General features: G+C 39.2%; 4 protein-coding genes across 4 annotated transcripts; 3 read left to right on the forward strand and 1 right to left on the reverse strand.

The window, feature by feature from the left end:
• The first annotated feature begins 1,539 nt into the window (after window positions 1-1,539).
• LOC129975000 (uncharacterized) lies at window positions 1,540-2,088 on the forward strand. Its single transcript, XM_056087853.1, has one exon. It carries the CDS (start codon window positions 1,540-1,542, stop codon window positions 2,086-2,088), a length of 549 nt encoding a protein of 182 aa, XP_055943828.1.
• A 5,156-nt stretch (window positions 2,089-7,244) lies between these two features.
• LOC129975005 (uncharacterized) lies at window positions 7,245-9,950 on the forward strand. Its single transcript, XM_056087858.1, has 2 exons — window positions 7,245-8,816; window positions 9,468-9,950. The coding sequence occupies exons 1-2, from the start codon at window positions 7,245-7,247 to the stop codon at window positions 9,948-9,950; spliced, it is 2,055 nt and encodes a 684-aa protein (XP_055943833.1).
• A 5,948-nt stretch (window positions 9,951-15,898) lies between these two features.
• Window positions 15,899-17,179, forward strand: LOC129975006 (uncharacterized). Its single transcript, XM_056087859.1, has one exon. It carries the CDS (start codon window positions 15,899-15,901, stop codon window positions 17,177-17,179), a length of 1,281 nt encoding a protein of 426 aa, XP_055943834.1.
• A 9,171-nt stretch (window positions 17,180-26,350) lies between these two features.
• LOC129975010 (uncharacterized) lies at window positions 26,351-27,349 on the reverse strand. Its single transcript, XM_056087864.1, has 2 exons — window positions 26,857-27,349; window positions 26,351-26,802 (listed from the first exon to the last, which is right to left on the reverse strand). The coding sequence occupies exons 1-2, from the start codon at window positions 27,347-27,349 to the stop codon at window positions 26,351-26,353; spliced, it is 945 nt and encodes a 314-aa protein (XP_055943839.1).
• Between the last annotated feature and the right edge of the window lie 509 nt (window positions 27,350-27,858).

Here is a 27,858-nt window from a genome sequence, read left to right on the forward strand (position 1 = left end):
AGCTTTGGTCACAGTCTGCTGTATTTATCTACCGCCCAATGATGCCATTTCTCAACAGGATCTCGATAATTTAGTGGAGCAACTTCCTTCGCCTTTTATTTTGCTTGGTGATTTCAACGGCCATAGTACATTGTGGGGTGCAGATAGTACAAACTCTCGTGGGCGGCAGATTGAACAGTTTATTATTAATAACTGTCTCTGTCTGCTCAATAATGATGAGAAGACATACTTTCATGCGCCCACACGCAGCTTTCACAGTATTGATTTGGCCATATGTTCTCCTGAGCTCATGCCGTTGCTGACTTTTGCCGTAAGTGAGGACCTTTATAATAGTGACCACTTCCCTGTTATGGTCTCCCATGCTGATAGAGACGGTATGACATCTTGTCCTCGACGTTTTCTATTCCAGCGGGCAGACTGGTATGCTTTCAAACTTTTAGCACAAATCACAGAGAACATGATCAATACTTGCGACATCACTGAAGCAGTACAACATGTCGTTGATAGCATAATAAATGCCGCAAATGCCACCATTCCAAAGAGTTCCCCACGTCTGAGAAAATTTCGCAGACCGTGGTGGAATGAAGCTTGCCGCGATAGTTACAAGAACCAAAAGAGACTTTGGAACAAATTTAGGAGGTACCCAACGACGGAGAACTTAGTCGCTTTTAAAAGAGCCAAGGCCCTTGCACGTCGTATACGTCGTCGTAGTCAGAGGGAATCCTGGATTAATTTTGTCTCGTCCATTACATCTTCGACTCCAAGTAAAATGTTGTGGAATAAGGTAGAGGCCGCTAATGGGATTTATCGTGAATCTGCCATTCCTATTTTAAATACAGGAAGTACATCGTATTCATCCCCCGAGGTTCCCAGGGATCTGTACTCCCTTTATGTTTACTCTCCCCTCCGTCTTCTGCTTTAGACTGTCATTCTTCTTTCCCTCGAGGGTAGGCGAGGGAGCTCTCCATGAGAAGCTGTCGCCGCTCTGTTTGCTTCCTGCTTCTCATGGACAGCAAATACCCCCACGTGTTTGCCGTGCGTGGCGACCCATTAGACGGGTGGTACATTTCGGTCTCCGGTGTATCAATCGGCCGGTATCCCGGGCATTTAACTGGGCTGCTCAAGGGGATCAAGCGAAGGGGTCACTCCTTGGGCTTGGCGTTAAGGGTGGTCACTGTCCCCGGGGGTGACTCCCAGCGTATAGGTTCCGGCTAGCACCATGGTAAGCGCCGAGGCTGGGAATGTCTGGAGCCGGTGGCTGCCATCCCTTGTTGGGCTCCGTGGTGGGCGGTGCCGTCGGGCCCGAAACCTTCTCTAAGTCGCATGGCTTCTACTATTTCTAACCATTGTAATGCGTTTTCTAAATTTTTTGTTATAAGTGCTGAGAAAAGTTCATTGAAATTTCTTTCACCAATTGTTATTCACAAATGTATAACTAGTCTCATTGGAGAAGTTAGTAATATAAAAAAATTATTTAATGGTAACCTTCTTATAGAAGTGAAAAATAAACAGCAATCAGTAAACATTGAAAAACTAAAAATGATAGGGGAAACCCAAGTCACTGTTGCAGCCCATCGATCTTTAAATCATTCTAGAGGCGTTATATCGGAACGAGAATTCCAGACGGACCTTGAGGAAGACATCCTAAATTGTCTCAAAGAACAAAATGTAATAGCTGTTCGTAGAATCACGATTAAAAAAAACAATCAAATCCAGCCTACAAAGCACCTTATCTTAACATTCAACACTCCTGTTTTACCAAAATCTGTGAAAATAGCCTATATAAACTGTTCTGTTAAACCATACATACCGAATCCCATCCGATGTTTCAAATGTCAGAAATTTGGACACACCATAACTGCATGCAGGGGAGACAAAGAAATTTGTGCTCGATGCTCCCTTCCTGATCATAATAGTAACAATTGCACTTCGACAACACCAAAATGTTTCAATTGTAGCGGTGACCATCCGGCATACTTCCGATCATGCCCACGTTACAAAGAAGAAAAAGAAATTCAAACAGTTAAAATCACAAAAAACATACCTTTTCCAGAAGCTCGAAAAATAGTAACAGACAGAACACCTTAACCAGGTCTCTCGTATTCTGCTGCATTAAACTCAACAACTGAACGAAATTCGCAGCCAATACCTAAACCGACTGTTAATAATCCTGTAACACCTTCAAATACCAACCCAGATACTGTAACAATAAAAAGAAGTGATTGGCTCGCACTTCTTGAGATAAAAAGATTATATGAAGAAAATTCCTCCCAGCCTCCTAAAAACGTTAAGCGAAAAAAGATTTTGAATAAAGTAAAAGCTCGTCAACATCTTGAAAAAGAAAATAAAAAACATCAAATCGAGGAAAAGGAAGAACAACTGACAATTCATCCATCAGACGATTCTATAAGTAGCATGGATGAGGACAAAGTTAATTCTGATTCTACTCACATGACATCCGAACATTTTAAATCAAAATTTTTTAAAAAACCCAAATAATGGCTATTCATTTAATCTCTTGGAACTGTAATGGATACCGCACCCATTCTGATGACATCAAATCTATTTTGAATAAATATCAACCAGTTTGCTTAGGGATCCAAGAAACACATCTCAACTCTATGACTGACGTGAGAATAAAAAATTATAAAATAAATAGAAAAGATTATTTACAAAATACTCGTGCTTCTGGAGGTGCCGCCACTTTCATACCCAGCTGTTTTCCATCCAAGAATATTGATATTACCTCTCCACTGCAGGCTGTAGCTGTACAAATTCAGATCAAATCTGTAATTGCCGTCTGTTTTGTGTACCTTCCACCTAATGACACCATTCACCAGAAAGATCTTGATGATCTTATCAAACAGTTACCAGCTCCCTTTATTATTCTTGGAGATTTTAATGGGCATAATACGCTTTGGGGTAGCACAGATACAAATGCAAGAGGTCGACAGATCGAAAAACTCATTGATGATCATTCTCTTTGTCTTTTAAATGATTCAAATGTTACTTATTTTCATCAGGCAAATAAAACTTTTCACACCATTGATCTAGCCATTTGCTCACCTTTACTTGTTTCCCATTGGGATTTCTCAGTTTCAGACGATCTATTCAATAGTGACCATTTTCCCATTATTTTAAAATATTCAAAATCTGATGTTAGCCTTCCCAGGAGACCTGAGCGTTTTATCTTTGACAAAGCCAACTGGCAACTTTTTAGATCACATTCCGAAATTACAGAAGACATAGTAAAACAGCCAAATATTGATAATGCAGTAGATTTAATAACAAAATGCTTGATAAAAGCTGCTGAAATAGCAATTCCGAAATCCTCTGGAAATTTGCCAAGGTTTTACAAACACTGGTGGAATGAAAAATGCGCTGCTGCTAAAAAAGCACAAAGAAAGGCTTGGGATAAATTCAGAAGATATCCTACCACCCCAAATTTTATTGCCTTTAAAAAATCTAAATCCTTTTTTAGAAGAATTAGACGAGAGAGTCAGTTTAACTCCTTCCAAAAATATGTTAGCTCCATCCACGGACATTTGTCTTCCAAGCGCATGTGGGAAAAAGTTAGGAAAATTTTAGGGAACAATAAATCATATCAGAAACTTTCATTCTTACACAGCAATGGAAATTCCATCACTGATACAAAAGATATAGCGAATACATTGGGTACAGCTTTTGCTAATGTAGCCAGTGAAGAATCGTATTCTCAAAGTTTTATTACCTATAAAAAACAACAAGAAAAAAGAAAAATTGATTTTAATACCTTAGCGTCATATGCTTATAATGCTGATTTTCAGCTTCATGAACTTAAGCGAGCATTGCAAAACTCGCATCCTACAGCACCTGGACCTGACGGCATTCATCATGACATGATAAAAAATTTGAGTTCCAATTCGTTAAATTCGCTTCTAATTTTATTCAATAGAATATGGAATGAGCATGTTTTCCCAACGTCCTGGAATCGAGCAACGATTATTCCCATTCTAAAACCTGGTAAAAATCCAGAGCTTCCATCAAGCTACAGACCTATAGCCCTTACCAGTTGCCTCTGTAAGACTCTGGAAAGAATGATCAATGCTAGATTAATCCATGTTCTAGAAGAGAAGAAACTGCTCTCTAAATATCAGAGTGGATTCAGACATGGTCGTAGTACTTTAGATAACATACTAATCCTGGAAACGGCCATCAGGGAGGCGTTCATTACCAAAAAACATCTAGTATCTATTTTTTTCGACATGGAGAAAGCATATGATCGTACTTGGCGGCATGGCATTTTAAAAGATTTACATAATATGGGTTTTCGTGGAAAATTGCCAATATTTATTCAAAAATTTCTTCAGAAAAGAATTTTTAACGTTCGTATTAATGATGTTTTATCTGATGATTTTATTCAAAATGAAGGGGTACCGCAAGGGAGTATTTTAAGTGTTGTTTTATTTATTATTAAAATTAATGGAATTATGGAAAAACTTCCACCATATGTTCATGGGTCATTATTTGTCGACGATTTTCAAATCCATTGCTCAAGTACTCACATGCCCTTTATCGAACGACAATTGCAAGCTGCTGTCAAATCTATAACGGAATGGTCTGATAAAAATGGTTTCGTCCTTTCTACTCAAAAAACCGAATGCACTCATTTTTGTCGAGTTCGTGGATTGCACCCCGACCCAGAAATTCAGTTAAATGGCACAGCTATTCCCGTTGTGCCGGTCGTTAAATTTTTAGGCCTCTTATTTGATTCTAAACTAACATTCCGTTCTCATATTCTTCATCTAAAGAAAAAATGCGCTCAGTCTTTAAATATTCTCAAAGTTTTGTCAAATACAACGTGGGGATGCAATACTTCAACTCTATTAAAAATTTACAAAAGTGTCATTTTATCAAAATTAGACTATGGTAGCGTGATTTACAACTCAGCAGCAAAGTCTATTCTGCAACAGCTTGACGCAATACATCATCAGGGGCTCCGACTTGTATCAGGGGCTTTTAGAACTTCTCCTGTTCAAAGCTTATATATAATAACTAAAGAACCAGGTTTACAATTACGAGGCCAGAGATTTTCTCTCAAATACTTTTTTAAAATAAATCAGAATCCGTCACACCCTTTATATGACAGAATCGTGAATCCGATTTATGGACAATTATACGAGAAAAAGATTTCATTTATTCCATCATTTGGTTTTAGAATCCGCCCTCTTTTAGATCGTTTTAACCTAAAGAACATTGACATTTTAACTAAAGAAGACGAAATTCCTCCTTGGACATGCAAAAGCATTCTAACTGTCGATGATTTTAATAAGCTACCAAAATCTACAACTGCACCATCTGTGTACATACAAATTTTTTGTGATCATAGGCAGTCGTTTGAAAAATACGGCACTGTTTTTACAGATGGTTCCAAAATCGGTGACCACGTTGGCTCAGCTGTAATATTTGACCACATTGTACTTTCCAGAAAGCTAAACAAACATTGTTCCGTTTTTACCTCGGAGATTTTTGCCATCTACACTGCTTTAAGAGCGATAAGACTATTATCAAAGAAAGACTGGATCATATATACCGATTCAAAAAGTTCAATTGAAGCAATTTTGAACTCATCCAGACAAAGCCATCCTTTAGTGCTCAGTACAGTAAAACTATATTTTAAATTGCTGGATCGTAATTTTAATATTCTATTTTGTTGGATTCCCGGACACGTTGGTATCCTTGGGAACGATCAAGCTGATGTTGCCGCAAAAACAGCTAATTCAAATGAAGAAACCTTTGTCCCATTTCAAGACTTAGATCAAATTCTAAAGCAATGTTCACTTCGTATATGGCAGAGTACTTGGGACTCGCAACTTGATAATAAATTGCATTCCATCCAACCATTTATTTCTGGGTTTAAGAATGACTCTCTCAGCCGTAGAATGAGTGTTGTGTTAACAAGGCTTCGCATAGGTCATACTCATTTTACTCACAAACATTTACTTCATTCAGTCACAGCTCCAATTTGTACAAAATGTAATGTTATAATTTCAGTTCGGCATATCATATGTGAATGTCCTAAATACCGCTTTCTAAGAGCAAAATATTTCGGCAGTGATTATCCAAATTTGAAAGATATAATTGGCGAACCTTTCCATATTAATGTATTTTCATTTTTACTTGACATTAATTTCATGCATAATATCTAAAATTCTATTTTCACCTTGTTATTTTAACTTTACATCCCCTTACTGAAATGAGTTTATTTTTTTGTATTTTAAGTTAATTCGAGTTTGGCACAGCTTGGCCAGTATTGGCCCTTGCGCCATAAAAAATCAATCAATCAATCAATCAATCAATCGTATTCATCCCCATTAGACGTTGCCAATATTCTCGGCCAAGCATTTGCACAAGTTTCCGCAATTAGTTCTTATAGTATAGAATTTAAGGCAATTAAGAATCGCGCGGAACAGTTGCCATTGCGTTTTAATGCAAGAAGAAACTTCCCATACAACTCTGAATTTAGGATGTCGGAATTGGAAACAGCCTTGTCTCGAGCCCATAATACAAGCCCGGGACCTGATGGTATCACTTACAACATGCTTCGCCATTTGAGTAAAACTTCCCTTTGCAACCTGTTAAGATTATTTAACAGAATTTGGATTGAGCAGACGTACCCTGCACAATGGCGGGAAGCTATTGTGATCCCCATCTTAAAACCTGGCAAGGATTCAGGAAACCCTCTGAACTACAGACCAATAGCTCTGACAAACTGTCTATGCAAGACTTTTGAGCGGATGATTAATGCACGTCTCGTATACGAATTGGAGAAACAAGGATGCATCTACCCGTTGCAGAGTGGTTTCCGTCGAGGTCGATCTACTTTTGATAACCTCGTTTTACTGGAAACCCAAATTCGCAACGCATTTGTAAGGAGGAACCACCTTGTCTCCATATTCTTCGATATTGAGAAAGCTTATGACCGTGCATGGCGGTATGGTATACTTTTAACACTTTTCAATCTCGGTTTTAGAGGAAATTTGCCCATTTTTATAAAAAACTTTTTGTCATATCGCACTTTTAGAGTTCGAATGGGGAACTTTTATTCTAACAATTTTATTCAATCTGAGGGTGTTCCTCAGGGAAGTGTCCTCAGTGTCACTCTTTTTATTGTTCATATAAGTCAAATTTTAAATCAATTACCATCAACTGTTCATGGAAGCCTATACGTTGACGATCTCCAGATTTCATGCCAAGGAAGTAATATGCATTTAATTGAAAGACAGCTTCAAAATGCAGTCAACAAACTAGTTACATGGTGTGATGAAAATGGGCACACCATCTCTCCAGAGAAAAGTCGGTGCCTCCATTTTTGCAGAAAACGTAATTTTCACTCGGAACCTAATATTTATATTCGTAGCCATGCTATTCCAGTTGTTGATGAAATACGTTTTTTGGGGGTCGTATTTGATCGCAAACTCACCTTCATTCCGCATGTTTTGTACTTGCGAAGGAAATGCGAGAGAACCTTGAACATCTTAAAAGTTCTCTCCAGAACTTCTTGGGGAGCAGATCGAGCCTCCCTAATCCGTATTTACGAGGCAGTCATTCTTTCCCGTATCGATTACGGATGCATGGTGTATGGATCCGCACGTCCTAGTGTTTTGCGCAGACTGGATACTATCCATCATTCTGCATTAAGAATCTGCTCTGGTGCCTTTCGAACATCCCCCATAGAAAGTTTATACAATATTTGTTATCAACTACCTCTCTACTTAAGGCGTAAAAAAATTGCCGCCTTGTATTACTTCCGAACGCAGTCTCTCTCGAAGCACCCTATATCAGAATTAACACTTCCAGCAAGTCTTAGGAGAATTTATGATGCTCGATCCTCCTGCATTCAACCGTTCAGTATGAGAATGAAAAAGCTTTTGCAGGACTCGGACTTTAATTTAACAATTATGTCTACAAATGTCTTTTGTTTTGCCCCATGGGATATGCCAGAATTTTCCTTTTTAAATCCATTTTCTGGATATGATAAATCCACAACAGCATCTGTGGTTTTTCAACAGATATTTCTCTATCATCGCTGTCAGTATTCATCTTTCATTCCAGTTTTTACAGATGGCTCGAAATCAGATGGACATGTCGGATTTGGCATTGTACTTCCATCTGGTACACTGAGCTATCGTTTACATACCTGTTCTTCTGTTTTTACTGCGGAACTAATGGCAATTTCCTCTGCCCTTCAGGAAATTTCGATGTCTACTTATCGCAGCTTCATTATTTATACTGACAGTATGAGTGCTTTAGAGACGCTCTCCCATCCTGACAATCAAATGCATCCTGTCGCTTTAGAAATTCTAAATACTTTACACCTTCTTCGAAATGAGACATTTAATATTTTATTTTGCTGGGTACCGAGTCACTCGGGCATTTCTGGGAATGAGGCAGCAGACTGTTCTGCAAAAGCTGCTTCTTCATTTCTTTCACAAAATATTCCTTACTGTGATGCGAAGAAGTTTTTTCTTTGTCATCTTTACTCCACTTGGCAGGCAAACTGGAATGAGCAAGTTGACAACAAATTGCATACCATTAAATCTTTCATTGGATTATGGCCTGTACTCCCTGTACGGGGGTTGGATGTTAAATTGACCCGCCTCCGTATAGGACATACACGTCTAACTCATAAACATCTCATTTGTGGAGACAGAAAACCCATGTGTCCTACATTCAGTATAGAGTTTACTGTGAAACACATTCTTATTGAATGTCCTGATTTTAAATCACATCGCGAGTTGTTTTTCCAGTCATCGTCTCTAACTATGCAGGACTTGGTGGGTGAAAAATACCACCCAAATATTTTTAACTTTTTAAAAGCTATTCGCTTTTTTACATGTATCTGATAAATCGTCATCTTAGATAAACTTTATCCTTTTTCAATTGCACTCTTTGTTTATTTTGCAACTTTTTATTGGCTTCTTATTTTCATGTATTTGGGCATTTTCTTATATTGATAGTTCCATTGAATTTGTGTTTAAATTTTTAAATTTTGTTGCTGAATAAGATTTTGTGCAATTTCATTCGCTGGAATTCTGAATATTACTTTTGTGCTAATTAGGTTTTAAAACTTTTATATCCATATTTTTATTGAATTGATGAAGCTTTAAAAATAAATTACATTTCAATCTCAAGTTTTATATACTACCATATGCTTGGCGCAGTATGGCCAAATTTGGCTTTTGCGCCAAAAAACCCCAACTACCTACCTACCTACCTGAGATGTTATCAATGTCAACGCTTTGGTCACGCTAAGACAGCCTGCCGCGGGACACCTGTCTGTGCTCGTTGTGCAGAGAAAGGGCATGATAGTCAGGAGTGCAATGCCCCTGAAAAGTGCGTTAATTGCAACGGCAGCCATGCCTCTTATTCTCGTTTATGCCCCAAATGGCAATTAGAGAAAAAAAATTGTTGCTGTAAAATTTAAGGAAAATATACCTTACCCTGAAGCCAGGCGCAAGGTTATGGCTGAGACACCTACACCAGGTATCACTTATGCTTCTGCTGCTCAAGGATCTAATGCAAAAACAACTGTTGAAACCAAAACTCATGAAAATTCCCCCACTTCTGATTCAGAGAAATCATCAAATAATGTTACAGAAACCTCCAAACCACATAAAAACAAACTTAAATCGAAATCTCAGAAATCATTAATGTTAAAACTGTCTAAACGTGGCCTATCTACACAAGACGTGCCTTCTAAATTAAAAAAATCACTCTTTCGAAACTCCGTCGCTCTTGGACTGGCGAATAAAGGCACAGTCCACAAGGATTTGACATCCATTTTCGGCGGCGTTTCCAAAAGTACTGATTTAATTTCTCTCTATCCATCTGAAGAAGAGGATGAAGATTTTAAAATGAGTTGTGATGCAACTCAATCAAATGTTCCCAATATCTTTGATGCAACCTAGATTTCTTAATGGGTACTTTCGTCTCCTGGAACTGTCGAGGCATCCGTTCCAAATTTCAAGACATCAAGACCATTTGTAACACTTTTCATCCAGTCTGTATTGGTTTACAAGAAACCTTCTTAAAATCAAATATTCCACTTAAATTAAGGGGCTATAACTGTGTTCGGAAGGATGCAGACACTGGAGTGAATAATTCTGGAGGTGTCTGTGTTTTAACATCTAATCTATATCCGAGCACCCCTCTTATTCTACATACCTCCCTGCAAGCATCGGCTGTGCAGGTTCATACTCGGATTTTATTTACAGTCTGCTCTATCTACCTGCCCCCCTCAGGGGCTCACTTTCTTTAGGTGAGTACGGGTGTCCCAATCCCGAGGTACCCAGGGATCTATACTCCCTTTATGTTTATACCCCTCTTCGCATTCTGCTTTCTGCTTTGTTTTTTCTTTCCCTCGACGGCAAGCGAGGGAGCTCTCCATGAGAAGCTGTCGCCGCTCTGTTTGCTTCTTGCTTCTCATGGACAGCCAAAACCCCACGTGTTTGCCGTGCGTGGCGACCCATTTGAAAGACGGGTGGTGCACCTGTGGTCCCCGGTGTATCAATCGGCTGGTACCTAGTCACCTGAGTGGCTAGTCTGCTAGGGATCAAGCGAAGGGGTTACTCCTTGGGCTTGGCGTTAAGGGTGGTCACTGTCCCCGGGGGTAACTCCCAGCGTATAGGTACCGATTAGCACTAGGGTGGATGCCGAGGTTGGGAATGACCAGAGCCGGTAATTGCCTTCCCTTGTTGGGCTCCGTGGTGGGCGGTGCCGTCGGACCCGAATCTTTTATCATATCGTATGGGCTCCTCCAAACGTGGTCCCTTCAGTGGGCGTCGCATTGTACCAATTACTTCAAATTATGACCATCATTTTGATAGTTTTTTTATAGTTAAGCGTATATCAGAAAAAAATGAAACATTTGAAACGGTATCGCCATTCTTAGTGCAGAAGGCCATCACCGCAACTGTTGGTGAAGTAACATCAATTAAAAAGATGCGATCTGGTGACTTGTTAGTAGAGGTCAATTCTCGAAAGCAAGCCCAGAATATACAGAAATTGAAAGCACTTGCAACGATCCCAATCAGTGTCAGCCCCCATGCATCATTAAATACCTCTAAAGGTGTTATCACCTGCGGAGAGATTCAGAATCTCTCCGCATCGACTATATTACAGATGAATTAAAATCACAAGGAGTTGTGCATGTCCGCCGAATTACCATCAGGCGTGATGGAGAAATTATTGATACTAAACACCATATCCTAACCTTTAAATCTCCAAAACTACCCGAACATATCTATGCAGGCTACATCAAATTACCAGTAAGACCGTACATCCCTAACCCCCTCAGATGCTTTAACTGCCAGCTTTTTGGCCATTCAAAGGCAAACTGCCGCGGGACACTCACTTGTGCTCGATGCGCAGAAAAAGGTCATGATAGCCAGCAGTGCGCCGCAACAGAAAAGTGCGTGAACTGCGGTGGCGATCACATGTCGTACTCTCGATCCTGCTCACGTTGGCAACTTGAAAAACAGATAATAAGTCTAAAAATCAAAGAAAGTTTATCTTACCCTGAAGCTAGGCGGAGGGTTATAGCTCAAAATCCTACTCCTGACAAAACATATGCTTCTGTTGTACAAAGGACATTTTGTGCAAACTGCTCTTGCACAAACTGTGTTAAAAACACCACTAAAACCAAGCAGCCAAGTAAAGCCTCTTATTCAGATACCGAAAATTCCATCAGCAGTACCCCTGAAACTGCAACAGTTTTAAAAAAGAAATCTAAGAAAAAAGCTCAAAAATCGCTGACACTGAAGCTTGCAAAACGCGGCCATTCATTACAAGATGTTACTACAAAATTAAAAAAGTCAACATTAAAAAATTCCGTCGCTTTCGGGCTTGCGACGCAAGGTAATGTCCATAAGGACTTAACGTCCATATTTGGCATGCCAAATAGCCCTGATATTAAATTACACCCTTCTGGTGATGAGGATGATTTGGAGATGAGTTGCGAATATGAAACAACTCAAACAAATGCTTCTAAAGCTTCTTCTTCCAAACCGCTTACTTAATGGGTACCTTCCTTTCTTGGAATTGTCGTGGTCTTAGAACGAAACTACAAGACATCAAGTCAATTATCAACACATTTCATCCCTTTTGCTTTGGCTTCCAAGAAACTTTCTTGAAGCCAAATATGCCGTTAAAACTGCGTGGCTATAATTGCGTTCGGAAAGATGCAGACTCTGGATCTCGTAGTTCGGGAGGAGTCTGTATTCTAACATCAAATCTGTATCCGAGCACACCTCTCCCATTACACACTTCCCTGCAGGCTGTGGCTGTGCAAATTCATACTCGAACACTGGTTACAGTCTGCTGCATCTACTTGCCACCACATGATGTCATAAGTCAGCAAGAACTTAACAAAATAGTAGACCAGCTTCCTAAACCGTATTTATTAATAGGCGATTTCAATGCACATAGCACCTTCTGGGGCTCAGAAAATACGAACTCTCGAGGGAGACAGATTGAACAATTTATTGCTAATAACTGTCTCTGCCTACTAAATAACGGAGAAAAAACATACTTCCACGAGCCAACACGTACATTCCATAGCATCGATCTGGCCATTTGCTCTCCTGAGTTATTGCCATTACTGAAATTTAAAGTCGGAGATGATCTTTATGGTAGTGATCATTTCCCTTTGATTATTTCCTAAGTCGATAGAAATAATGGAACTCGTCCTCCACAACATTTCCTTTTCGAGCAAGCAGACTGGTCCGTATATACAAAATTGGCAGATATTACCCAGGCAATGGTCAGTACGACAGACATTTCGGAAACGGTGCAAAATATCATTGATGTCTTGATTAACGCCGCTAAAAAATCCATTCCCCAAAGTTCACCAGGTTTACGAAAATTTCGAAGACCTTGGTGGAATAAAGCATGTCACGACAGTTTCAAACAGCAGAAAAAATTATGGAACATCTTCAGAAGGTACCCGACGACGGAAAACCTTGTCGCATTTAAACAAGCCAGAGCCGTTGCTCGTCGTATTCGACGACGTAGCCAGAGGGAGTGCTGGATAAGATATATTTCCTCCATTACATATCGCACTCCAAGCAAACAACTATGGAATAAGGTAAAAGCTGCAAATGGAGTTTATCAGGAGTTTTCATTTCCTATCCTGAAATCCGGTAGTGCAACATATTCTTCTCCATTAGATATCGCTGATATTCTCGGACAGACTTTCGCACAAGTCTCCGCTGCGAAATCATATTTCCCTGATTTCGTGGCAATTAAGAATCGCGCGGAACAGATGACTTTGAATTTCCAAGCTCGGAAGCTTCGTCCGTACAATTGCGATTTCCAGATGACCGAATTAAGAAGGGCATTGTCTCAAGCTCATGATACTAGTCCCGGTCCAGATGGAATAACCTATAGTATGCTTCGCCACTTGAGTGTATCATCGCTCTCCAGTCTCCTGTATCTGTTTAATAGAATCTGGAAAGAGCAGACTTTCCCATATCAGTGGCAAGAGGCTTTTGTGATTCCCGTTCTGAAACCGGGAAAGGACCCAGAAAATCCTCTGCACTACAGGCCTATCGCTTTAACGAGTGTTCTTTGCAAGACACTTGAACGTATGGTCAACGCCCGTTTAATCTTTGAATTGGAGAAAGTGACATGTATTCCGCTCTTGCAGAGTGGTTTCCGTAAGGGGCGCTCCCCAATTGATAATATCGTCCAACTGGAAACCTACATCCGCAATGCTTTTGTACGTAGAAACCATCTTGTCTCCATTTTCTTTGATATAGAAAAGGCGTATGACCGTACATGGCGATACGGAATTCTTCAGAAACTTTTTAACTTGGGTTTTAGGGGAAATCTTCCAATTTTTATTCGAAATTTTCTAACATCTCGAACTTTCCGAGTTCGTGTCGGCAATTTTTACTCCAATTATTTTATTCAAGAGGAGGGTGTTCCACAAGGGAGCGTCCTCAGTGTTACGCTTTTTATCATCCATTTTAGTGACATACTTAATCATTTACCACCATCTGTGCAGGGAAATTTATACGTTGACGATCTGCATATCTCTTGTGAGGGTAGTGATATGCGTTTAATTGAACTTCAACTGCAAAATGCAGTTAATAAATTGCACAAGTGGTGCGAGAAAAATGGACACACTCTTTCTGCCGAAAAGAGTAAATGTATGCATTTTTGCAGAAAACGAAACCTTCACCCTGATCCTTCAATCTATATACGTAATGGCCCGATTCCAGTTGTTGATGAAGTGCGGTTTTTGGGTGTATATTTTGATAAAAAGCTCACTTTCCTTCCGCATATTTTATACCTTCGGAAGAAGTGTGAGAGATCACTCAATATCCTCAAGGTACTTTCTCGCACTTCCTGGGGTGCCGATCGCACCTCCTTACTTCGTATATACCAGGCTGTCATTTTATCTCGGATTGACTACGGGTGTTTCGTATATGGCTCAGCCAGATCTACTGTTCTGCTTCGACTAGATACCGTGCATCACTCTGCTCTGCGGATTTGTTCGGGAGCTTTCCGCACATCGCCAGTGGAGAGTCTTTATGTCATTTGCCATCAGTTGCCTTTGGAGCTGCGAAGGTAAAAACTCTCCCTGCAATATCATTTTCGAACGCTGTCTCTTCCACAACATCCTGTGGCAAATACGACTCTTCCTGCTACTCTCCGCAGAATTTATGATGCTCGTCCTTCTAACATTCTTCCCTTTTCTGAGAGAGTGAAAAGCATACTTCAAAATTTGAATTTGCAGTTTCCTGAAATCCAGACTGTTGATTTCCAAACTTTTCCACCTTGGGATATTCCCAATTTTTCATTTTTAAATCCTTTTAGTGGTTTCATAAAAGATACAACTGCTCCAGTGATTTTTCAACAAATTTTTTGGGCTCATCGCAGTCAGTATCCTTCCTTTGTGCCTGTCTTCACTGACGGTTCAAAGACAACCGAGCATGTTGGTTGCGGAATTGTTTTTGATTCCGACATAAACAATTTCCGTCTCAATACATCCTTTTCAGTTTTGTCAGCCGAATTAGTGGCAATTTCTCATGCTCTGATGAATATATCATCCTCACCTCAGAGACAGTTTTGTATATATACAGATAGCATGAGTTCTCTGGAAATCCTCTCTCAATTTAATCCCCATACAAATCCAGTTGTAATAGAAATCTTGGGACTTTTGAAAACTCTTCAAAATAGAGGTTTTAATATTTTATTTTGCTGGATTCCCAGTCATATGGGAATTGCTGGCAATGAGCAGGCAGATCATGCTGCAAAAACTGCGTCTTTTCTCTTACATCACAAAATACCATACAGTGATGTAAAGAAATCTATTACCAATGGGATTTTTACTCTGTGGCAAGAGACATGGAATATGCAGACACAGAATAAATTGCATTCTGTTAAACCTGTTATTGACACATGGCCCGTTTTACCGATGCGTAGGGCTGATGTAAAATTGTCTCGCCTACGTATTGGACATACTAGGATTACCCACAAACACTTGCTTTTCGGAGAAAGGGCACCTGTGTGCTCCTCGTGTCACACCGAATTGACAGTAGGTCATATTTTGATTGAATGCCCAGCTTTTGAATCTCATCGCCACCATTTTTTTCATCTATCAAATGCTACTCTCCCAGAATTGCTGGGAGAGAATTATCATCCAAATATTTTTAAATTTTTAATTGCTATACACCTTTTACCATGTATTTGACTTCAATAATTTCCATTTTTATTATTTTAAAAAAAATGTCATATTTCGTCTTAATCTGTTTTAGCTATTTTATATTAGTCTACACATAAGCATACTTAATTTTATACTAAATTCCAATCATCAACAGGGCTCTACTTTTCACCATAAGCATGGCGCAGTATGGCCAAGAATGGGCCTAAAAACTTAAATCAACAAACGACACGGAAAAATACTGAAAAATATTACGACCATTTTTTTGTCATCAAAAGACTTTCTGAGAATAAGGAGACATTTCACACGGTCTCTCCGTTCCTTGTAGAAAAAGCCGTTTCTGGAACACTTGGGGAAGTTTCTGCCATTCGCAAACTTCGTTCGGGAGATTTGCTGGTGGAAGTTAATTCTCGAAAACAATCTAATCAAATTCTCAAACTGAAAGCATTGGCTACAATTCCCATTTCTGTAAGCGCGCATACATCTCTTAATTCTTCTAAGGGTGTTATTACATGTGGGGAGTTATTTCATACATCAATTGAAGAAATTACAAATGACCTAAAACCTGAAGGAGTGATACATGTACGCCGTATCTCAATTCGGCGGGATGGACAACTCCTCCCTACAAAGCACCTCGTTCTTACCTTCCAAATGCCTACTTTGCCAGAAGTAGTTAAAATAGGATATATGAGATTGAAAGTGCGTCCTTTTATACCTAACCCTCTGAGATGCTTTCAATGCCAACGTTTTGGGCACTCTAAGATCGCCTGCCGCGGGACACTTACTTGCGCCCGTTGTGCAGAGAAAGGACATGATAGCCAGCAGTGCACCTCATCTGAAAAGTGCGTCAACTGGGATGGCGAACATACTTCCTTTTCCAGATCATGTCCACGTTGGAGGTTGGAAAAAGAAATTATAACTTTGAAAACAAAAGAACAAATTTCTTATCCAGAAGCTAAAAGAAGAATCGAGGCACAGACACCTTCCCCTGGGGTCAGCTATGCATCAGCTGTTAAAAAATCATATTGCAAAAACTGTTCATGTAAAAATTGTGTGCAGATTGTTACTGAAAAAGTTCCTCCCACAAAAACATCCGAATCTGATACAGAACCTTCTACAAACAGTGCTCCTGAATCTCACGATCCACCTAAACGTAAACCAAAACCAAAGCCTCCACGTGCTCTTAAATTAAAGCTTTCGAAACACGGCCTTTCACAAGAAATGATTTCGGAAAAATTTAAATCAAAATTGAAAAAATCCAATATTCGAAATTCGGTTGCTCTGGGACTTGCAACTACGGGAACAGTCCAAAAGGATTTACCTACTATTTTTGGAGGATTGTCCAAAAGTCCTGATTCAATTGCTCTCCATCCATCCGACGAAGAGGAGGATGACCTTGAAATGAGTTGCGAAATAACGCCAACTCAAACTAACGCCCTTTATAATTCCCACTCTAAAAAACTCTCTTAATGGGTACCTTTCTCTCGTGGAATTGTCGCGGCATTCGGACAAAGCTAACTGACATCAAAGCTCTCATTAATAAATCAAATCCTGTTTGCGTAGCTCTTCAAGAGACATTTTTGAAACAAAATATTCACTTCAAATTAAGAGGTTATAATTGTGCAAGGAAGGATAACGAAACTGGTGCATCATTCTCTGGTGGAGTGTGCATTTTAACCTCCAACTTTTATCCCAGTACTATCCTTAATCTACGCACTAACTTGCAAGCTGTGGCTGTGCAGATTCATGTCAAATCTTTAGTCACGGTCTGTTGCCTTTACTTGCCTCCAAATGGGGTTATTTCGCAGGACGATTTGAATACTTTGGTTGATCAGCTTCCAACTCCTTTCATTTTGCTTGGTGATTTTAACGGGCATAGTACTTTGTGGGGTTCGGATAGCACTAACTCCCGTGGGCGACAGATAGAACAATTCATTTCTGATAACTGTCTCTGTCTGCTCAATAACAATGAAAAGACATACTTTCATGAACCCACTCGTACTTTCCATTCCCTTGACCTCGCTATTTGCTCTCCGGCAATTTTCCCATTATTGAATTTGGCAGTTGAAAGCGATTTACATAATAGTGATCATTTTCCTCTTGTCATCTCTCATGATGATAATAGTAATTTGATGCAAAGCCCACCAACATACATTTTCCAAAAAGCAGATTGGGCTACATTTACTAAGCTTGAATTGATTACAGAAGAAATGATTTCATCTGCCGATATTAGTGAGGCTGTCCAAAATGTCACTGATTGCATTATTAAGGCCGCTGATGCTTCAATTCCAAAGCGTACCCCTCTTCCACGCAAATTTCGCAAACCATGGTGGAATGATGAATGCCGTAATGCTTATAAGGAACAAAGAAAATGTTGGGGTATTTTCCGCAGGTATCCTACCACGGAAAATCTTGTTGCATTTAAAAGAGCAAGAGCAAATGCTCGTCGAATTCGGCGCCGCAGTCAAAAAGAATCTTGGCAAAGTTTTATATCCACCATCACTTCCAATACATCTAGTGCACAGTTGTGGAAGAAAGTTAAAGCGGCAAACGGAATTTATAAAGAATTCGCTTTCCCCATCTTAAATACAGAAACGGCTTCATATTCCTCGCCACTTGATATTGCAAATGTTATTGGAGAAACCTTCGCTGATGTTTCAAGCTCTGTTCCTAATAATCCGACTTTTCGTGCGATTAAGAGACAAGCTGAACAAGTGCCTTTGAAGTTTAGAACCCGCATGGTCCTCTCTTATAACAATAACTTTAAGATAGTGGAATTAAGGAACGCTCTTTCTCGTACTCGAGATACTAGCCCAGGTGTCGACGGGATTACCTACAGTATGCTTCGCCATTTAGACGGAACCTCTCTTTTGCATCTCCTGAACCTGTTCAACAGAATCTGGAGTGAGCAAACTTTTCCTGAACAATGGTATGAAGCCATTGTGATACCTATCCTTAAACCTGGAAAGGTTCCTACCAATCCTTCAAACTATAGGCCAATTGCTTTAACTAGTTGTCTCTGTAAAACGCTCGAACGCATGGTAAATGCCCGTTTACTCTATGAACTGGAGAAAAATGGGTATATTTCACCTTTTCAAAGTGGTTTCCGTCGAGGACGTTCTACCAATGACAACTTGGTTATGCTTGAATCTCAAATTCGAAATGCATTCGTCCGGAGAAACCATCTAGTTTCTATATTCTTCGATATAGAAAAGGCGTACGATCGTACGTGGCGGTATGGCATCCTCCGTACTTTAGGTGATTTTGGTTTTAAAGGTAACTTGCCAGTTTTTATTCAAAATTTTTTAAAATTTCGGACATTTCGAGTCCGTATTGGTAATACATTTTCTCATCATTTTATTCAAAGTGAGGGTGTTCCTCAAGGAAGTGTTTTGAGTGTCACCCTTTTTATTCTCCATATAAGCCAAATTATTCATGTTTTACCATCATCCGTTTGTGGAACACTATATGTGGATGATCTACAAGTCTCCTGCCAGGGGTCTAATATGGTTTTAATAGAGCGACAACTTCAGAGGGCTGTTAACAAACTCATTTCATGGTGTGATGAGAATGGACACACGCTTTCCCCTGAAAAGAGCCGCTGTGTACACTTTTGTCGGAAACGGAGTCTCCATCCTGATCCTGTAATACAAATTCGAGGTGTTGATATTCCAGTCGTTGAGGAAGTACGTTTCTTAGGGGTCATATTTGACCGGAAACTCACTTTCCTTTCGCATGTTCTTCATCTGCGAAAGAGGTGTGAAAAATCCCTCAACATCCTAAAAGTTCTCTCGACTACAAGATGGGGGGCAGATCGAACATCTTTACTTCGTATCTATCAGTCTGTTATTCTGTCGAGAATTGATTATGGATGCGAAATATATGGTACAGCTCGTTCTGGTGTTCTCCGAAATTTAGACACAGTACACAACAGTGCTTTGCGTATATGTTCTGGAGCCTTTCGTACATCACCAGTTCATAGTTTATATGTGATTTGTCATCAACTTCCACTTTATCTGAGACGGAAAAAATTATCTGAACTATATTTTTTCCGTATTGAATCCTCTATCAATCACCCTATTCGTAGAATTAATTTACCCATTGGCCTGGGGCGATTATATAATGCACGTCCTTCTAATATCCTACCTTTTCGTGAAAGGGTAAAAAGAGCTTTTGCTGATGCAAATATTTTAAATCTGCAGGTTCATAATACTAACGCTTATGCTTTGCCACCCTGGGATATCCCAGAAATATCATATCTTAACCCTTTTCTCGCTTATGACAAGTCTACCACTTCATCTGTTGTCTTTCAACAACTTTTTCTATATCACCGCAATGAATATTCTACACACATTCCTGTTTTTACGGATGGCTCAAAGACAGCTCATCAAGTAGGTTGTGCTGTCGTCATTGCTGAGGACACAGGCAGCTTTCAGTTGAGTACTTTGTGTTCAGTTTTAACTGCTGAACTAATGGCAATTATGATTGCTCTTGAAAAAATTTCTAACCTCACTTACCACAAATTCTGCATTTATTCTGATAGTATGAGTGCTCTGGAGGCCCTCAGCCATCCTCATACTAAAACACATCCACTAGCTGTAGATATCCTACATCTTTGGAGAGATTTGCAAGCTCAGAACTACCAAATTTTATTTTGTTGGTTACCTGGCCATGTTGGCATTGTTGGCAATGAATCTGCTGATGCTGCAGCAAAGACAGCATCCACTTCTCTACAACGAGCTATTCCGTACACAGATTTTAAAAAATATATTTCTCAACGTATTTTTTATTTAGGGAAAGAATCATGGGATTTGCAGATTTCTAATAAGCTGCATTCTATTCAGCCTGACATCACTTTGTGGCCGGTAGTTCCAGTACGCGAGTTGGACGTCAAATTGACTCGGCTTCGCATTGGCCATACTCGCCTCACACATAAACATCTTCTATTTGGTGAGCGATGTCCAGTCTGTAATGCGTGTGATGTTAATTTAACTGTTATTCATATTTTATCACAATGTCCAATTTTTAATTCTCATCGATTACATTTATTCGGTACATCATCTTCAAACATTCGTGACTTGGTGGGAGAACATCCCCATCCAAATATTTTTACTTTCTTGAAAGAAATTGGTTTTTTCCATTTTATTTAACTAGCAAAATTTTATCTCCGCATTTCTTGGTTTTGCAAATTTTACTTTAACTTTTTAGAACTCCACTGAATATTTTTTATATTTAACCATATGTTTGGCGCAGCTTAGCCAGATTTGGCTCTTGTGCCACAAAATCCAAAATAACTAACTAACTAACCTCCAAGGGAGTTATATCCTGCGGAGAGTTATTACATGTTTCTGTTGAAGATATAACTAAAGATTTAAAAAATCAGGGAGTGACCCATGTACGGCGTATTTCTATACGAAGGGATGGCCAGCTCCTAAAAACAAAACATTTAGTATTGACATTTGATTCTCCTAAATTACCTGAGCACATAAAAGCCGGATATATGCGCCTATCTGTCCGAGAATATATCCCAAACCCATTGCGTTGTTTCAAGTGCCAACGCTTCGGACATTCTAAAACTTCTTGCCGCGGGACTCTAACATGCGCCCGTTGTGCAGAATCTGGTCATGACAGTACTAACTGCACTGCCGAAGAGAAGTGTGTGAATTGCAAAGACCAGCACACTTCCTTTTCCCGAAACTGCCATGCTTGGAAACAGGAGAAAGAAATAATTTCAACTAAGATCAAAAATAAAATTTCTTATCAGGAAGCTCGCAAACTCATAAAATTGAAAACACCTTCAGCTGGGATAAATTACGCTTTTGCAGTTAAAAAATGTCGGCTACCATATCCACTCAGTGGGATCTGAATGATCTATCTTCTGGTAAGGTTTTAAAACCATTAGAATCTACTCAAAGAGCTCCTATTCCAGTTAATTTGCCAAATCTTTCACCTGTGTCTGTTGCACCAATCAGTGACAATGCTTCAGCTTCGCCGGATTTAACTGGTTTTCAACTAGTGACACACACTAAAAAGTTTAAAAAGGCCTCACCTGTGGAAACAAAATCATTAATCAATGCTGAAAAAATTTCAAAATTTTACTCTACCTCACCTCACCAAGTTCCCACCACTGTTGCATCGCAAATTGCGCCAACTGTGAAACCCAAATTATGTAATAAGCCAATTACGGCTGAAATAAAATTACCATCTTCTGATACGGCACTACAATCCATAGATAATCTTCCTTTAGTAGGAGCAAATTTACAACAGTCTAGTCAATCTGATGCTGATGCGGAAATGAGCTCTTCCACTGCATCAGATGGGGATATGTTGGATTGGATTGGATTGTGACGTTTAGTGGCGCAAAAGCCAAACCTGGCCATACTGCGCCAGACATACGGTTAAAATATAACGACTGTGTTTTTATGTAAAATTATATAAAAGTAGAAACTGATGGATAAAATTACATGGCAAGGTCTTAACATAGTGAACAAGATATAAAAAATGATAACATAATAAAATGTTAAATAATATGATAAAAACCAATTTCTTTTAAAAATTTAAAAAGATTTTTGTGGGGATGTTCCCCGACAAGCATTTGCATTTCCACTGTTGAAGTATTAAAAAATCTTAAACGATGACGATTAAAATCAGGACACTCAACTAAAAGGTGAAGAATTGTTAAAATCATTTTGCACCTCGTGCAGAATGGGGCTCGATCGCCGATAGGTATAGGTATGGTATAGTTAAGGTTTTCTGGCACAAGGTCCAATTTAGGACAAGCTGCGCCATCCACAAGGATATTTAAATAGTTCCATCATAAAAGTGTAAAATGTGTAAATAAAACAAGGATACATTGTAAAACGTCAAAAGTTTAGAAGGTCCATGATTTATAATGATTTGGCACAAGAATAAAAATAAAACTCAAATTTTAAATGCTATGAAAGAAACCAATGGCTTTTAAAAAGTCAAATAGTTTTAAGTGAGGTTTCTCACCCACTAGGTCCTGTAAATTTAAAATAGGCGAATGAAAGTGAGTTAAACGATCAGAAGTAAAATTAGGACATTGAGTAAGAATATGTGCAATAGAATTGATCACTCCACAGTTCGTACAATGAGGGGCTCTTTCACCAAACAGCAAATGTCTATGCGTATACCTTGTGTGCCCAATGCGTAGACGAATTAATTTTACATCTGCACATCGGTTTGGTAAAACTGACCACATATTTATTTTTGGTTGAATAACATGTAGTTTGTTATCAACATGTGTGTCCCAAACTTCTTGCCACTTTTTATCGATGTATCGTTTGATATAACTTGATACATCACAAAAGGGAACACGGAAATTGAACGGTTCTGAAGCTGATTTTGCAGCTAGATCTGCAAGCTCATTGCCATGGATTCCAACGTGACTCGGTACCCAGCAGAAAATTATTTCGAAGTCTCTATTATCCAGTATTGATAGTTGCTGCATGATTTGTGCAACAATTGGATGACAAGAATAATCAAAATTTTGTAATTGTTGCAAAACGCTCATGTTGTCGGTGTATAAGCAAAATTTACGACAGTCAGATGAAGAAATATTTTGCAGTGCAAATAAAATAGCAGTTGCCTCTGCCGTATACACTGAGCAATATTTGGGGAGAGTATGGTTATATGTAGAGTTATCTAAAATAACACCGAAACCGACATGATTCATCGTTTTTGAACCATCAGTAAAGATTGCTTTATAGTTATTATACTGGGCACGATGCTCAAGGAATATTCGCTGAAGCGAATGTGCATCAATATGAGATTTTGTGAAACCAATGAATGGGTTTATATGAGAAATGCATGGTGTATTCCAGGGAGGAAAGCAGAAACGGTCAATAGACAATATGCTCACTTCAGAAAGTTGTGTGTCTGAAATGAAGGATTTCATGCGTTCATAAAATGGACGGATAGCCGTTGGACGAGCATTATAAATTCGCTCTAAAAATTGACTGAGAGTGGTGTAAATTAAAGGATGATTAGGTGTGGATGAAATTTTAAAATAATATTGCAATGACAATTTCTGGCGACGCAGAGATAATGGAAGTTGATGGCACATTACATATAAGCTTTGCACTGGGGATGTGCGGAAAGCTCCAGAGCAAATCCTCAGAGCAGAATGATGGATTGTATCAAGTTTCTTCAAAGCAGTATTGCTGGTAGAGCCATATGCTAAACAACCGTAGTCTATACGAGATAGAATCAGAGCTTCATATACTCGGAGTAATGATGACCTATCAGCTCCCCAAGATGTGTTGGAGAGAACCTTTAGAATATTTAGCATTTTTTCACATTTCTTTCGTAGAAAGGAGATGTGAGAATGGAAAGAAAGCTTTCGGTCGAAAATTACCCCGAGAAAACGTACTTCTGGTACAACAGGAAGAACTCTATTGCGTATACAAATTTCAGGTTCAGGGTGAAGACTGCGTTTTCTGCAAAAGTGGACGCAACAACTTTTACTTGATGAAACTGTGTATCCATTCTGATCACACCATTTCACAAGACTATTCACAGCAGTCTGCAACTGCCTTTCAATCAGTCTTATGTTTGATCCCTGGCAAGAAATATGCAAATCATCAACGTATAATGTGCCTAAAACTGATGAAGGAAGTATTAAAAGAATTTTAGAAATGTGGATAATAAAAAGAGTAACGCTCAATACGCTACCCTGAGGAACACCTTCCATTTGAATAAAAGAGTCAGATAATACTGATCCAACACGGACTTTAAAAACACGACAAGATAAAAAATTTTTAATAAAAAGTGGTAATTGACCACGAAACCCAAACTGATAGAGGGTTCGAAGTATCCCATAACGCCAAGTCTGGTCATACGCCTTTTGAATATCTATGAATATGGAAACCAAATGATTTCTCCGCACAAATGCATTACGGATTTCTGTTTCCAACTGTAAAATGTTATCAAGGGTAGATCTACCTTTGCGAAATCCACTTTGATGTAAAGGTATACGGTTTTCCAATTCAAGTTGATGGATAAGCCGGAAATTAACCATTCTTTCAAATGTTTTGCTTAAACAGCTCGTAAGTGCTATAGGACGATAGTTTGAAGGGTCTGTTGGATCTTTCCCAGGTTTCAAAATTGGAATTATAATAGCTTCCTGCCATTGCGACGGAAAAATTCCTTCATTCCAAATTCTATTATAGAGGCGGAGAATATTATTAAGTGATGGAATACTCAAATGGCTAAGCATATGGTATGATATTCTATCGGGTCCCGGACTGGTGTTATGAGATTTGGAAAGTGCCTTTTGCAGCTCACACATATCGAATTCAGAGTTATATGGGAGGGCATGTCGTACTTTAAAGTTAATTGGTTGTCTCTCAGCACAGTTCTTTATACTTAGAAATGTAGGATTATAGCTGTCTGAACTAGCCACTTTGGAAAATGTTTCAGCAATAATATTGGCTATATCTCTGGGTGATGAGTAAGTACAGGAATTATTCTTTAAAACCGGAAATGTAAATTCTTGGTAAATACCGTTAGCAGCCTTTACTTTTTTCCATAAATGCTTACTAGATATATTAGATGTAATACGAGACACGTATCCAATCCAATATTCCCTCTGACTGCGTCTTCGAACTTTTCGGGCAAATGCCTTTGCACACTTGAATGCAACGAGATTTTCTGTTGTTGGATATCTTCTAAAAATATTCCACCGTTTACTTTGTGCCTTCTCCGCTTCACGGCAGGCATTATTCCACCAAGGTTTGGAGAGCTTACGAGGTCTGGTAGAACTTTTTGGAATTGCATTATCAGCGGCATATAATATAATTTGAGTTATTTGTGTAACGGCCTCAGAGATATCCAAACAATTAACCATTGCTTCAGTGATTGTGGCCAACTGCTGAAAGCTTTCCCAATCTGCCCGTTGGAATAAGTAGACAGATGGTCGTTGTGCCATCCTAACACTATCAGCAAGGGCAATCATAATTGGAAAGTGGTCACTATTCAGAAGATCTTTTCCAACTGAAAAATTTAAAAGTGGAAATAGTATTGGCGAACATACAACAAGGTCTAATGAATGAAATGAACGAGTAGGTTCGTGAAAATATGTCTTTTCATCACTATTTAACAGGCAGAGATTATGATCAGATATCAACTGCTCAATTTGCTGGCCACGAGAGTTGGTGTCCTCATTTCCCCATAGGATGCTATGTCCGTTAAAATCACCGAGTAATATGAAGGGAATAGGAAGTTGATCCACTAAAGAGTTTAAATCTTCTTGTAAAATCACCTCACGTGGAGGGAGGTATACACAGCAAACTGTTATAAGTGTCTTTATGTGGACTTGAATAGCAACAGCCTGCAAATTGGTATGAAGGATAATTGGTGTGCTGGGGTAGAAGTTGGAAGTGAAAATGCAAACACCTCCTGAAACACTAGCATTTAAATTTGTATTTGAATCTTTGCGGACGCAGTTGTACCCTCTAATTTTAGAGATTATTGAGGGTTTTAAATAGGTCTCTTGTAAAGCAAAACAGACAGGCCTGTGTTCATTTAAAAGTGATTTGATTTCGACGGTTTTAGAACGATACCCACGACAATTCCACGAAATGAAACCAGACATGAAAAAAAAAGAAATGTTTGAAAAAGTTACGCAGGGCCGCCTGGAGGCGATTTATTAGGAAAATTATCCATTTCTACATCAGATATATCAGATGTAGATGGACAAATTGCTAAGATAGAGTCTGAAGTAATCGGTATATCAGAAGGATCTGGAGGTTTAGGAGGGACTTCATTGTCAGATGTTTTGGCACTTGGAGGAGATTTTGTTTTCTTTCGTTTCTTCTTAGCGAAACGAGTTAAAGAAAATTCTGAATCTTTAGATTGAGAAACGGGTTGAGAAGATTTTTTAGTAGTAGAGACTGAATTTCGATTATTTTCAGTTTTTTGTACGTTATTGCTCTTTACTGATTCAAGAGCTGAATGTTTACAGGAGCAGGTTTTCAATGTATTAATATCTGTAAAGTCGGTCTGAGAACTAGTGCATTTCAATGTTGAACTTATGGCGGCACTATAAGTAAGGCCAGGTTTGGGTGTTCTGTCTAAAACGAATTTTTTCGCTTCTGCGTATGAAATATTTCTTCTAACTTTCAGACTTTGAATTTCTTTTTCCGTTTTCCATTTAGGACAGTCACGAGAATACGCAGGATGGGACCCAGAGCAGTTTAAACATTTGAAGGTCTGTGTGCTACAAACTGAAGTTTCATGATCATCAGCTGAACATTTGGCACATCGACGGTTGCCACGACAAGTTCCCTGCGAATGTCCGAATCTCTGACATTTAAAACAACGCAGAGGATTTGGTATATATGGTTTAACTTTGGATTGTATATAGCCAGCACGTATAAATTTTGGAAGTTCCGGGCTACTGAAAGTTAGAATGACATGTTTTGTTGGAATGAATGAACCATTGCGTTTAATTTTTATGCGATGAGCTGCACAAACTTTTTGGGAATGTAATTCCTGAATGAGTTCATTCTCCGAACAGTCAAAAAGATCTAAATCGGAGATGACTCCCCGAGAAAAATTCAGTGTCCTGTGAGGAGTCACCTCTACAGGGAAGTCTCCAAGTTGTGTTAATTTCTGCATCGTAGAAATCTGTGTTTTTGATGAGGTCTCAATAAGGAGATCCCCGGACGGAAGTTTTTTAGTAGATTTGACATCACCAATAAATGAAGAAATCAATCTTTGAACTATGAAAGGTGAAACTTTATTAAATGTCTTTGGTGTGTGTAAGATTAAGAATCTAGTATCTTCGGTGATTGGTAAACGTGGCGAAGTGTCTGAAAAACCCATGCAAAAAGGGAAAAAAATTCAAGCCCCGACGGCACCGCCCACCATGGAGCCCAACAAGGGAAGGCAGCCACCGGCTCTGGTTGCCTCCAGCCTCGGCGCTTACCCTGATGCTAGCCAGAACTTATACGCTAAGGGCCACTTCCAGGAACGTCTACCACCCTTAACGCAGAGCCCCAGAAGGTGACCCCTTCGCTTGATCCCCTTGAGCAGACCAGCCAAATGGCTGGGATACCAGCCGATAGATACACCGGGGACCGAAATGTACCACCCGTCTAATGGGTCGCCACGCACGGCATACACGT

Source organism: Argiope bruennichi, chromosome 7, assembly GCF_947563725.1.
Source record: "Argiope bruennichi chromosome 7, qqArgBrue1.1, whole genome shotgun sequence".
Taxonomy (NCBI): Eukaryota; Metazoa; Arthropoda; class Arachnida; order Araneae; family Araneidae; genus Argiope; species Argiope bruennichi.

What these genes read in the sequence shown, in the direction of transcription:
- LOC129975006 (XM_056087859.1), top strand. Translation starts at nt 15,899, where the DNA reads ATGGCCAAGAATGGGCCTAAAAACTTAAATCAACAAACGACACGGAAA.
- LOC129975000 (XM_056087853.1), top strand. Translation starts at nt 1,540, where the DNA reads ATGATAGGGGAAACCCAAGTCACTGTTGCAGCCCATCGATCTTTAAAT.
- LOC129975010 (XM_056087864.1), bottom strand. Translation starts at nt 27,349, where the DNA reads ATGCAGAAATTAACACAACTTGGAGACTTCCCTGTAGAGGTGACTCCT. An exon ending in AACGGAAAAAGAAATTCAAA is followed by an intron (nt 26,803 to 26,856) that starts GTCTGAAAGTTA and finishes AATTCGTTTTAG; the next exon opens with ACAGAACACCCAAACCTGGC.
- LOC129975005 (XM_056087858.1), top strand. Translation starts at nt 7,245, where the DNA reads ATGCATTTAATTGAAAGACAGCTTCAAAATGCAGTCAACAAACTAGTT. An exon ending in CTCTAACTATGCAGGACTTG is followed by an intron (nt 8,817 to 9,467) that starts GTGGGTGAAAAA and finishes GTAAAATTTAAG; the next exon opens with GAAAATATACCTTACCCTGA.